Source organism: Podarcis raffonei, chromosome 14, assembly GCF_027172205.1.
Source record: "Podarcis raffonei isolate rPodRaf1 chromosome 14, rPodRaf1.pri, whole genome shotgun sequence".
In the NCBI taxonomy this organism is placed as follows: Eukaryota; Metazoa; Chordata; class Lepidosauria; order Squamata; family Lacertidae; genus Podarcis; species Podarcis raffonei.
This window is the reverse complement of record NC_070615.1, coordinates 21,029,685-21,043,762: the sequence shown is the minus strand read 5'-3', so window position 1 is coordinate 21,043,762 and position 14,078 is coordinate 21,029,685. Positions and strand designations below refer to the sequence as shown.

The window sequence follows — 14,078 nt, the reverse complement described above, 5'->3', positions numbered from 1 at the left end:
GAGCAATGGGATGAAGATTGCCAAGCAGTATTTTAGCAGCCCAACCAATAAAGTCATGTTCTATCTAGTAACCAGCACTGGGATCTGTAAAATCATTTCTGGGGAAACTTCACCCATAATCATTAGATTCTCTACAGTTCTGCCCATACTCTACCAGGGTCTATCCTAGTTTTAGTCCCTGGTTTCCAGATTCTGCCATGGTTGTGCCTATGCCCTGGCAGTACCTGAGCCCTGGCAGATTTCTCTACAATCTCTCCCTACTCGACTAGATTTCTTCAGGCTCTGCTCTAACCCTGCTCTGCCTAAGAGAATATATACATATAATCAAAAAGCAGTCAATCTTAAGGATGATAGGAAGGCAAATCTAGCAATGGGCTTGGGGCAGAAATTAACTGCAGCCCACCAGTGGATCCAGGTCAATTTCAGGTAAACTGAAATTCCTCACTTCAGTGAAAAAAGCCTCACCAAAGATGGCTACAGCACGTGGGTTGTGGAACTCTGCAATCTGTCCACTGCTGTTTTATTTAACCCATCTATCATTTAATGGTTATCAAAGTCACAATTTCAAACAGTTGTTTTGAGCAAAATAAAAACCACCATAGCAGGTTGTCACCAACTTACAGGACGGCTTTGAAGAAGGACAAGCTTAGTCACTCGAATATTGACTTTAACTCCAAGGCTCTGGTGTTGAAACATGTTGTACACCTGAACAAAGGCAGTAACAGACAACAAGCTCAGAATATCATTCCATGGAAAGAAGTTAACTAAGACAAAAATGTTTCCCTGTGATTTATTCAGCAAATAATCTAATGACCATGACCTAACATACTAAACTACTTGCCACAAATACAAAGGATTTAATTTTATTAACAGTAACTTAAATAACTTGCATACTATTTTTCAAGCAAATAGCTTCATGCACATATCTCAGTAGTTTTTACAACGGCCTTACAGAAACACAGGAAGCTGCCTTATAGCAGGTCGGACCATTGATCCACCTAGCTCTGTACTGTCCACACTGCTGACAGTAGCACTCTAGGATTTCATGCAGCCCTCCAGCCCTACCTGGAGATGACGGGGATTGAACCTGGGACCTTATGCATGGAAAGCGGATGCTCTACTGCTGAGCTATGGGCCTTCCACAACCTAACTTCTGCCTGACAAGAATCAATCTGCTTACTTTACTTCACCTCTCTTTCTCCTTGTCTTTAAAATAAAATGAAAATGGCAGCTGTAGCCCTGGGGCAATGCACTTTAGGGGAGACTGTAACCCAGGTTTGGCTCACAACTCACTAGTAAGTAGCAACTAATTCAAAGATCTAAAACACCAGACTACGGACGCTGTTTAAGATTTTTAACGAAGGATTAAATAATAAATAAACAAACAGTGGGGTCCAGTCTTTTCGGCAACTGTGCCACAAACAGGGATGGAATTTGGTAATATGGTGCCCTGAGTGAGGACAAAATTGGACTCCTCCTCCTCACAAAACATATTTTTATTTTCACAATAATTCCTTTTGGTACAGTTGTTTTAGGGACACGGGTGGCGCTGTGGGTTAAACCACAGAGCCTAGGGCTTGCCGATCAGAAGGTTGGCAGTTCGAATCCTCGCAACGGGGTGAGCTCCCGTTCCTCGGTCCCTGCTCCTGCCAACCTAGCAGTTCGAAAGCACATCAAAGTGCAAGTAGATAAATAGGTACCGCTCCGGCGGGAAGGTTAACGGCGTTTCCGTGCACTGCTCTGGTTCACCAGAAGCGGCGTAGTCATGCTGGCCACATGTACGCCGGCTCCCTCGGCCAATAAAGCGAGATGAGCGCCGCAACCCCAGTCGGTCACGACTGGACCTAATGGTCAGTGGTCCCTTTACCTTTATGGTTGTTTTATTGTGGATCTTCTCAGTAGGTACCCATATAAATATAGGTGGTGGCAACGGTTATTTTGCGCCCCCTCCCAGCTTGGTGCACTGCGCAGGGGAACCACCTACCCCACCCTAAATCCATCTCTGCCACAAATTAAGTCAAAGCGAAAGCGTTACTTTGATGTGAGGTATAATAAATCTGCACCCAACCCAATAGCCTTGGTGGGGGAGTGCTTTTTGTCAGGCAGAAGTATAGCACTAGAGCCTGAATCTGTTGCAGCCTCACAGGCCCACATCCTGTGTTCAGAGTTTCTACAAACTCCTCTGCCTGTGCAATCTGTGATACCTTTTTCAATAGAATGTCCGCCCATGGTTAAAAATATTGTGCCTTTCCTTGTGAATCCAGGCTAGGATTTGACTCCACGTCTGCCAGCCCTGACATAGTAAACCAAACCAGCTCTCTTATGTACACAAATGCTAAGCACATGTTCCTTAAATTTGACTCATCTGATAACTTGCATATCCACAGGCAGCTCTTCTTAAGAACAACAATATTTTTTAACAAGCTCTCCAAGGGCTAAAAAGAAAATTAATATGTGGGTTTAAAACCAAACAAAACACGAGGCATTGAAAAGGCAGCTGAAGGAAAAAAAGATAGATGGTTCTGAGGGAAATGGATGGTTGGGCACTATAATCAAAGGGAACACTGAGGTCAAAGTATAATTTTAGAGTCACTGAGATAAGTTGAAAGACTGTGGTTTATGCAGGTCAAAAATACTGAGAACAGTGCTGTCAGAAAGCAAAACGAAATAATGGTGCATTTTGGACTTCAGGAAATAGAATGGAAAAGCAATTTCCTTGAGTTATTCATGTGCAATATAAGAGAATAGAAATATGAGTGAGTACAGAATGGCACAATCTTAAGTTAGGAAGCTCAAAAACACCGCAGGAAACTAGTTTATATGGTTATCTCCAGACTGTACATTCCAGCTAGACAGTTCATCTCTTTTACAGATACGTAATTAAGCCCAGAACTGTATTTCCCATTCCTTGATTGCACAGATACCTCATGTTAGAAGATATCAATCATTCAAAAATTGGAGGAACAAGAAATATTTGCAAATCTTAAGCATCTTCTGTACATTTTGAATTATGCTCTTCTCCACCAACAAAGGGAGCTAAATTCAAAGCACAAATTTGTGTTGCATAAATCCTAGAGTATGTGTTGTGATGAGACGTCTGTCTTTTCTGTAACTTGATTGCTTGCTATCAGGCAATGTCGACACTCACAGAGCAATCTAGAAAGGGATGCCCGGTGGATCTAGAAGATTTCGGTAAGCATAGATGCCTAGCACTTTGTTTTGTGCTGCAAAGTACACTTCTGGCTTCTGAAAACCACTGTAAGGATATTAGAACAGCCCCTGAGAATACAGAAGATGGACTGTCTCTGAGCTACCTAATAGCTGAAGGCATTCCTTTAACAGGTATTGATGCCTACAAGATGCTTGAAGAAATAAGCACTGACTGCTTCTGATAGGCAGTGGTGGCTGGCAATTTCCTGCCTCATGAGCCAGGAGAGTTCCAGCTGCTTGGCTGCACTCCCTTGCCTTAGAGGTCCTCACTGGGCTTGGTGCCTGGCGACACCAGGAAAGACAAATGATAAGGGCAGGAAATGATGCCTGAATACATAGGGCACCATGTGGACATAATGATATTTCTGTTCTTTAAGTTGAAGACTGCTATGATATTGGGTCCAATGTAGCACTATGTTAAAGTCACATAGCAGTATATGCCATGAATCCCTCGGTCCCATCAAGATCAGACATGCCATGACAGTCCCAAACAGAAGAGGAGGAGGATGGAGATAGAGCTGATAGAGGGCAGGATAACAGGCATCTGGAGATGAAGGATGGGAACCTGCCCCTTGTAACTCCAGGTGTCACAGATGGAGAAGCAGAGCTACTGGTTCTTCCCACTGCCCCACTCCTGAGGTGTGCAGAGATTCATTAGGGAGCAGGGAGATGCTGAACAAGAGGAGCTGGAGGCAGAGGGACAGGACACAGCATTGTCACCATGAACAAAGTGTCGCTGTTGTAGGTGGGATCAGTTGCACCTGCCTAGGAGGAGTTCACAGGTGCGTATGTAGCAGACTCACCCTTTACAAGCTTGGAGGAAGAGGTGTGTCACTCATTGTGGATCACTCGTCTTCCTCATGTACCCTCACCACTCCTGGACCTGCGCTTCATACTGTGCCTGAACAAAGATCTGTTTCTTACTCCGAAGTAAGTGCCACTGTTGTTGCATTCTGGGATGGGAGCCTGACAATATACTTGTTTTGCTGGCAGAAGGTTGTTGAGCAACCAAGAGAAAAACCCTGCTCTTCCCAAAATAGTGACAAATAATGCTAGCTTTGTGAGCCTGCAACTCAACTAGTAATTAGTATATCCAACTATATCAAATTTTGGTCATCTTCAGATGTACCTAATGGAAGAACAGATCTACAATTTAAGAGGGACTTTCTAAGACCTTTGTGGTAAGAGGATGCCCAGATATTGAAATCTATGGAACAGCGATGTTAAAAATAATCTGCTGTTTGGTTAACCTAAATAATTACTTTTCAAATATATACTCACTTCTTGGTTTTGAAATGAACTTGCCTCTATTTCAAGAAAGACCACAGGCTGACTTAAGAAATTGTAAATGTATATTCTTAGTGTGGCTGCAGCTGTTGCTAAACCATGTGATTAATTTAAGAGCCTCCTGAAGCTGCAAGCAGTAACATGAAATTAGTGATCCCTTGAACATTATTAAAAAGGAAAGTTTATATGTTAGATTTTTTGAATAAAGTTGGGCTTCCCTTTGTAGTTTCCTTTTGGATTTTAAATCACCCTGTTAAGCCTGGTCTTTCCACTTGCAGATGCATCTTAGAGGCAGAGTTGTATGCGGAAATAATTGTTCTTTTCTTCAAAATACACTAATCTCTATTTTGGGAGTAATGCTTTTATTCCTTGAGGCACCATTTGGTGTTCTGATGTGAGAGGAAGCTTGATGTGAGAGGAAGAAGGATTTTTAACATCACATTATCCATCCCCTTTTCCTGGATGGCTGAAACAATATGATGTGGGTAATAACTATTACTTTTATGTATCCTGCATCCTCAATGTATATGATGTGTTACAAAGACCAAAAAGCCTCGAGACAGACAGGTTGTGCATTTACAGAAGTGACCAGAGGAGGAATGACCACTGGGAGCAGAACAGAGAGAAGAAATACAATGGTGCATCTGCAGCAACACAACCGGATACCTTCATCTACCCCAGCTGCAAAAAGCATGTGTCTCCAGTCTCAGCAAGCCTTCCAACAGTTTGACTTCACCCCTAAAGGTGCACTCCTCCATTGTTCCTGAGACAGACAGATGCCAACCAGCCTTCAAATGCAGGGCCGTCTTTACCTGGGGGTGCAAGGGGTGCTAGGCACCCAGGCGCTGAATTCTGGGGGGCACCAAATGTATACCTAACTGTATACTGGTCCCTCTCTATCAGCAGCAGTGAAAAGCAATGGAGCAAAAGTCCCTGCCCACCTCCTCCATCACTCTGTTACTCCGTAGCATCAAATATTCCTGAAGAGTCAGAAAACAAAAGCAGTTTTTTTCTGTTGCATTGTTGTTGTAGGTGAGCTATTTCCTCTCCCAAAAAAGCTCAATAAAAGTTAATTTGGGGATAGCTAAACTAAATTTGGAGGCGCTGGGCGGATCTTTGTACCCAAGTGGCGCTTATGCTAAAGACGGCCCTGTTCAAATGTCTCAAGCCAGCCTTCTTCAACCTGGTGCCTTCCAGGGTTTGGGGTTACAAATCCAATCAACCCCAAGCAACGTAGTCAATGCTTAAGGTTGGTAGTGATAATATACCCAAATATCTGGACTATAGCAAAAAGCTGAACAAAACACTTCCTGTACACAGACAACTAGCAAATCAGGGAGCCAGCTGTTAGAACTTGCTCTCTACAGCAAGGAATTTTCAGAGTTATGAGATTCTCCACCTGTGGTCCCAGGTGGAATGTACTACATAATTCTGCCAGACCATATGCCTTTGAACTCCTAGTTCTTTCACAGAAAGCACTCATCACCACCAAAACCTGACCCTCAGGTCTAGACCAAGCACCTAGAGTTCTCCATAATGGTTTCCCTGGGACATTTAATTTTTTTAAACAATATATTCATAAGTCAATGTTGTCTTAAGGCACAGTTCAAAGCTTTTAAAAGACATTTAAAGCAGAGATTTGGCTTTAGGAGCCCATCATCCGATCTGTGTCTTTTGAAATAATTTTTATTTTTGTTTTCTTTTGAGTTGCATCCATTTCCACCCCTAAATTCATATCCTCATTCAGCAGCTGCAAAAATAAAACCATATTTTGTAATGCTGGCTTTCCTTCCCAACAAACAGATATTAAATTGCTTTAAGCAGATCCTAGCTTTTTTATATATATAAAAAAACTATAAATATAATGTGTGTGCTAATATGCCATTTTAAGTCTTACTTTGTGGTTTGACTGTAAATGTAATGCCTTACAGCAAGGAGCCAAATTAATAAATCCCCCCCCTCCCCAACAGCAATGCTCTATTTGCTTAAATCCTGGCATACATGCCAAAATTAACATTCTGGTTTCTTTTAGAAGCAGCTGTTCATCCTGCCATGTTGGAGTAGAGAAGAAACTAAACTCTGCAAGGCCAAAACCTGAACATTTATCAACATTCATAGGAAGACACTAATGACTCCTTGCACCCTTAAGCCTTAATGGAAGTTCATCATTGCCCTCATTGACCATTTGTAATGCAAAACTAGGTTCTACCTTTGTAATTTAACACTAACATTAGGGTGGGTAGTTAGTAGAGGCAAGGGAGGCAATTATTATTATTTTGCACTGTCAGAGGTACTAAGCAGATCCTACCTAGCATAGGAGGAGGAGCCATTCATTTATATGGGCAAAAATAAAGGGGTGCAAAGGGGGACACATCAGGGATTGCAGATAAACTTATCCCATACTCTTGGCACCCTCAGTTTCCTGGGGAAGGAGAGCATTTTGACTTTTAAAAATGTGATCCTAGTTAATAAATGAAGTTATTAATCTCTAATAACTTCAGCAGGTCTGTTCTGAGTAGAACTAGAATTGGATGCAGCCTAATGAATTTCTCTTCTTTGGTGCTCTTAACAAGAATTAATTTTCACTAATATATGCATTCTTAGGCACACTTTCCCCTAACACACACATTTTTGTTCACAGCATTTGGAGGAGTACTAATTATCATATAAAAAGCACAAAAATGAATTGGTTAGAGTCGACATCCTAAATGTTGAAGTTGTTAACTTAAGGAAGTACCGTACTCTGTGTTGCAAGAACCCTTTCTCTCCATCAATATTACTTGATTCATTGCTGTGAAAAGAGAGCTCACATACAATTACTGCACTATGGTTGTCTAAGATGCAACTATGCCTGTCTAAGATGTTTCATATAAAAATGAATAAAGAGTTCAAACTCAAATACAAAAACTAAGCATCAAAACATAGGGCTAGTTTTGAATGCAGACACATCTCAAGGAAACCAAGTGAACCTACCATGTTCATCACAGTAAGAATGAATCTTTGAGCAGCATCTGCCCCATGGTACTGGACCATATCAGCATCCGCCACCACGAGTGTTTCCACTGTGTATTCATTTGTGAGCCGAATAGCATTCCTCCGCTCTCTCCAGTCATTGGTGAGCTTTGCCTTTTTTTGCCTCTTCTTTTCTAGAAAGCAAACAACATGTTCAAACATCTTTTCTAGCACTATTAAATATTCTCCTTTGATGCTTTAACTTTGAAGCAACAAGTTTCCACTACTGCAATAGTTGCATTGGATTCCTCTGTTGTACCACATTCAAAGTAATCTGTCCACTAGGAACTGGAGCCCTCACACTAGCAGAGAGAGAATGTAGCCTATTGAAAATGATAGACATGACTTACCTAGGCCCATTAATTTCAGTGTGTCTGCTCTAAACATAATTTAGTTCACTACAACCCATGGACTTGGCTGAGAACCAGTGACACCTGACATGGCTTCCAACCAAGTCATCATGGTTTCTCAAGCTAGTGATTGGGTGAAGTATCTCCATTGGCTCCCACAACTCTTCTGCTGAGTCCATATTCAGTGGTACATTCTCTTTTAAATTCCCCAGTGTAGTTTTGCTATAGGGAACAGTCCTGCTCTATTCTGTCTTGGTCAGACCACACCTGGAGTACTGTGTCCTGTTCTAGGCACCAAAATTTAAGTAGGATATTGACAAGCTGAACCCTGTGCAGAGGAGGGCGACCAATATGATCAAGGGTCTGGAAACCAAGCCTTATGAGGAACAGTTGAGGGAACTGGGTATACTTAGACTGGTAAAGAGGAGACTGAGGGAGATGTGATAGCCATCTTCAAACATCTAAAGTGCTGTCACATGGAGGATGGAGCAAGCTTGTTTTTCCTGCTCCAGAGGCTGGGACCTGAACCAAAGAATTCAAGGGACAAGAAAGGAGATTCCAACTAAACATCAGGAATAACTTTCTGACAGAAAGAGTTGTTTGACAGTGAAACAGACTTCCATGGACTCTCCTTGCTTCGAAATTTTTAAACAGAGGTTGGGTGACCATTTTACGTGTATGATCTAGCTGAGATTCCTGCATTGCAGGGAATTGGACTAGATGACCTTAAACTCTACAATTCTATGATTCTGCCTTCCTAACCAGACTAGTAAACTATTCATTGCCTCAAAACAGGCTGCCCATTTCCCTTGAGCAAGGATCTTTTAAATAATACAAGGTCATGGCCTCTGCTGCCTCTGTGGGCCCCTCAAGGCACACCTGAAACCAATACCCTTCTGCTCATTCATACTTCCATTCTGTCTCGTCAGTGCCTGCATTTGTTCACATCCAGTCCATCCTCTGTCAAACTGTCTGGCAACCGTTCTGCTATATTGCTTTTCTGCCTGAGGCACCAACTATCATCACTCAATATAGTTTTCTCCCCCCACTTATAAACTGAAGCAACAGACAAGGAATTGAACCCCACCACACACCCTCCTCCTGAAAAAGAGAAACACACAGAAGCAAAGAGAAAAAATGCATGTTGTGGAAAGACCCTATTGTGATAAAGATCTACCATATATTCACTTTTTTTTGAAATGGTAATGAATAACAACAATTTACACACCAGTGGCTTAATCCCACTAGGCTTGCCTGGGCAAATCCTCATCCTTCTGTGTGTGTGTGTTCAAAAAACAGGATATAGATTATTAAGCCAGATATACAGCTCACCGTATTCACAGAGGTTTAGGGTAGGTAGCAGCAAATTTCCACAAAGTTGGAGGGCTTCTATTGGCAAAGGGTTAGCAATTTAATTCCATTATAACACCAGCAAGACCACCTCCACTCAAATCAGACCTGGTTTGTCCAGGTTCAAGGGAGAGAGTGATGCTGTATCCAGTTACCCAGAATAAATCTCTTAGTAGCTCAGACTAGCGATAAACATGGGTTGTTACCAAGCACTGTGTGCCAATGAGGGAAGGTTGCAGTGACTGGGACTTTTTAATATAGAGAAAAGACAAGTGAGATGGTACATGATAGAAGTTTATAAAATAATGCATGGCATGAAAAAAGTGGGCACAGAAAGGTTTTTCTCAACTGGGATTAAACAGAGAGAAATGCATGGACATTGCAAAAGAAAGAAAAAAACTTGCATGCATGAAAAGCACTGATTCCACAATAAACTCAAATCTGGAAGCATCCTGAATAAGCCGAAACAATGAGACAACTGGCCCTCATTACATGGTTTGTGGGCTGTGTTTGTTGTAGGTGACAAGTTGTAGAGGCCTGACCCAGGAGGAAGAGTTTGTTCCATCCTAATTGTTCAGTCTCCAAAAAAATAAAAAATCATTTTCTTTTTACCACCCCTGGTTCTCACAGCTAGTATGATAGACTGGCAAAAATCCTAATGATTTACGCAGGAATCTAAGTAAATGTATACAGGACTCAGAAGTTGAATGAGTCTGAACAAAGCTTTTACACTTCAGGAGATGGGTATTTATGCTTTTCAGTTCTTACCCAGCAATAAATTTTGCCAGTTTTAAGAAGCAGAGGATAAGCGCTATTGAGGAAAAGCAGCTTGCTAAGATCTGCTAAACATTACAGGATTTGCCAGAAACTGTTCAAGTGAGTGTTGGGTCTAGTCGCCTGGCAGTGACAGCACACGCTTTTGCCTTATCAGATTTGCAAGACGTAATTCTTCTGCAGCCACACGAAATAAGGATTTCTGTACAATACACTATACCCTTTGCACCTATCTATCTATCTATCTATCTATCTATCATCTATCTATCTATCATCTATCCCTATGAGAATTCAGGACTGCTCAGTCATTCCAATTGTGACCTGCCATGATTGAATTACAGTGTACCTCGGGTTAAGTACTTAATTCGTTCCGGAGGTCCGTTCTTAACCTGAAACTGTTCTTAACCTGAAGCACCACTTCAGTTAATGGGGCCTCCTGCTGCCGCCCCACCACCGGAGCACGATTTCTGTTCTCATCCTGAAGCAAAGTTCTTAACCTGAAGCACTATTTCTGGGTTAGCAGAGTCTGTAACCTGAAGCGTATATAACCTGAGGTACCACTGTACAAGAAAAGTAGATCTGCCCTTAATGAAACCCCTTAAGCCCCATGCCTGACTCCTCCTAATTTAACCCAGGTCACAGACACCCCCCCATAACCTTCCCCTATGAACAGTTGCCCAGGTAGGGGGCAGCCAGGTTGCCCCATCCCCTCTGCAAGTCAAACACTGAACGAGGGTGGGTCTGAATAGGCAGCCAAATTAAACAAAAGCCATACACAGCTGGAGACCAGACTGCCCTCTTCTGCCAGGCACAGGGCCCACCAGCAGACACAGGGGATGAGATATGGGCCAGGGATGGGGTTTCAATAGAGGTTTGGGGGCCAAATATTGCCCTCGCCCCATGCAGCCTTCTAATAGTCATGAGGGGAGGGGGGGCTGCCGTCCCCCCGATCCTCCTCTAATTTGAGGTACTGATGCTCAGGCAAGTTTTAAAGAGTTGCTATGATGCCACTTTAAACAGCCATGGCTCCCCCCCCCCAATAATTCTGAAAGGCATATTTTGTAAAAGGTGCTGAGAGTTGGTAGGAGGCCCCCGTTTCCCTCACAGAGCGACAATTCTCTGAGGGGTTTAACGGTCAGTCCATTTCCCCAGGGAATTCGAGGTATCACTGCCCTTAAACTACAGTTCCAGAAACATTTTTTTTGGGGGGGGGGAGGGAGAAGCCATGACTGTTTAAAGTGGTATCATAGTATAGCTTTAAATGTATGCTTTGAACATGGCCTATGTTTCCTAAGTGGCCTATTGCTAAATTTGAGGGGTTCAAGAAGCAAATACAGTGGTATCTCGGGTTAAGTACTTAATTCGTTCCGGAGGTCTGTTCTTAACCTGAAACTGTTCTTAACCTGAAGCACCGCTTTAGCTAATGAGGCCTCCTGCTGCTGCCGCGCCGCTGGAGCACGATTTCTGTTCTCATCCTGAAGCAAAGTTCTTAACCTGAAGCACTATTTCTGGGTTAGCGGAGTCTGTAACCTGAAGCGTATGTAACCCGAGGTACCACTGTACAGCTGGAGTTTCTCCCCCTCCTCCATACAATAATTCTGAACAAAAAGTTAGGTTTTTCTTTTTCTTTTTAAGCCTGCGGAACCAGGATTCCAAACTGATAACCTGGCAGCGCTGCCTCTCATCTCCCTTGGCAGTCACCAAAATGGCTTGCTATCTTGTTTTAGCAGAATATGGACTCTGCAAGTGGAGGGCTGAAGCTTCACGTTTTCTGTTGAAAGTGCTGCACGTCCAACCTCACTCCAACACTGCCACCCCTCTCTGCCGCTCACATCACCCCCACCGCCAACTCCTGGCTCATAAGCAACAAAGTGTTTCACGGGACCCAGTATGAGGGAAAACTCAAGAGCTGTCCGTTGATGCTGGCTGTCAAAAGATTTTCATTATTGAGGTGGGAGAAGGTTTGCCGGTTGGCAACTAACCTGAGGCAAACTGGAAGAGGAGAGGAACAGCTGCATGCTGGGAGTTGGCAGCCATGACGGCTGGCATTCGGAGTGCCTTTGCATCCAATGCCCACTTGTTCCTCACCAGATGATGCAAGTGTGAGGAGAGTTCTGTGGAATTTTTCAGAACGTTCCTTCAAGCACTCTTCTTTCCCACCGCCTCTCTCTCCCACCAACCTATTCTCTATTCTACACTGTATTTCTTTCCCTTTATTTGAAAGAGAGACAGAGAGGGAGTTATTCTGGTCTCATAACCCAGAGTAACTGCTATGAAGTACGGCTGGAGCTGGACACAACAAAAAAAGAGAAAAGAAAACTGTGCCTGGCAATGAGCAAGCCTTCAAAAAGAAATGTGTCAAACTCAAAGAGCAAGAATGGCCACATTCACACCAGACATTTAAAGCACTATGATATCATTTTAAATAGTCATGTCTTCTCCCCAAAGAATCCTGGGAGCTGTAGTTTGTTGAGGGTGGCTGAGAGTTGTTAAGACCCCTATTCCCCTCCCAGGATTACAATTCTCATCCTGAACTAAGCCCTAGTACAGAGTTTCCTGGGAAGAGAGGTTGACTGTTAAACCACTCTGGGCTGGCTGACAGCCAGCAGAAGTGACCCCAAGAATTCACAACTACAATGAGGTTGGGGGAAAGTGATCCCAGATCCTCCATTAAATGGGATAAAGATCAGCACTGTCTTTTACTCAACCATGTTTTTTGGGGACTTGGGCAAACCTTAGATGTTCCCACAGAGTGATGGAAAGGGCCACAAACAAGAGTATTTGGAATTCTTTTAGTGGGTCTGAAAGGATCCTGCAGGCCTATGTTGGACTGGCCTGGCCTCCAGTCATTACAAGACAAGAAGGAAGCTCCCTGAAAACCCTCCAGCACTTCAGCACTGAAGAAGGCTGAAGGCACAACAGCACATCTCCCCTTTCTCCTCTGGAATTATCTGATTTATGAACCTTGGAATGGTATTCCCTCTGTGAAGCCAATGAAACCCCAAGCTAAAATAAACAAATAGCCAAACGGGCGTTAAAAGCCATGTAGCTCAGATGTTTAAGTGTGAGCATGAAAGTCATAAAACCCAAGCAGACCGACTGGCAGAGAAATGTACATAACAAGCATCAAAATCTGAAGGTTTTAAATGTTTTATCGTGTTTTTAATATTCCGTTGGGAGCCGCCCAGAGTGGCTGGGGAAACCCAGCCAGATGGGTGGGGTATAAATAATAAATTATTATTATTATAAATTATTATTATAATTACTGAAGGCTCTTTCAAATGGTGATGTTGCAGAGCTGGGTAAACTGCCAGGGACTGACACTTGGAGCATTCTGCATGCATAGCATATGCTCTACCCACTGAGTTGAGGGTCCTTCCTTATGCAAAGCAGAAGCAGCAAACATTCATTCATTCATTCATTCATTCATTCATTCATTCTATAATCACATTCCTCCAAAGAGCTCAAATTGGCCCCCTCCCCTCCATATGAACCTCAACAACCCCTCTCTGAGGTAGATTAGGCTGAGAATTTGTGGCTGGCCCAAAGTCACCCCACTGAACTGGGTGGCCAAGTGGGGATTTGCACCATTTCCCCAGGTTTATTTAGTATTTATTTAACAAATTGCATGATCTAATCAGCCTTAGCATCCTGAAATAAGCCCTAGTACAGAGTAAACTGGGTACATTTCATTTTTTATATAGAAAAATGCAACAGTGATGATGGCAACATAAGAAAAACCTCTTGGATCAGGCCAGTGTCCCATCTAGTACAGCATCCTGTTCTCACAGCGGCCCACAAGCAGGACCTGAGTGCAACAGCACTCCCCACTCCTGCAGCCTCCAGCACCTGGGTATTCAGAAGTACATTGCCACGAGTTTGTCTAAACCATGGGTAGGCAAACTAAGGCCTGGGGCCGGATCTGGCCCAGTCGCCTCCTAAATCTGGCCCGTGGATGGTCTGGGAATCTGCGTGTTTTACATGAGTAGAATGTGTCCTTTTATTTAAAATGCATGTCTGGGTTATTTGTGAGGCATAGGAATTCGTTCTCCCCCCCCCAAAAAAAATAGCTCAGTCCCCCACAAGGTCTGAGCG

The 14,078-nt window shown here is 43.2% G+C and overlaps 1 protein-coding gene across 2 annotated transcripts in view; it reads right to left on the bottom strand.

The window, feature by feature from the left end:
* The window catches only part of ADAMTS17 (ADAM metallopeptidase with thrombospondin type 1 motif 17), a 174,230-nt gene that overhangs the window by 139,598 nt on the left and 20,554 nt on the right, over window positions 1–14,078 (bottom strand). For both annotated transcript variants that reach the window (XM_053364884.1, XM_053364885.1), the window contains exons 4-5: window positions 7,471–7,643; window positions 622–705 (exon numbers count right to left, since the gene is read on the bottom strand). In XM_053364884.1, coding sequence (XP_053220859.1) covers window positions 622–705; window positions 7,471–7,643 — 257 coding nt within the window. The remainder of the gene's footprint in view (window positions 1–621; window positions 706–7,470; window positions 7,644–14,078) is intronic.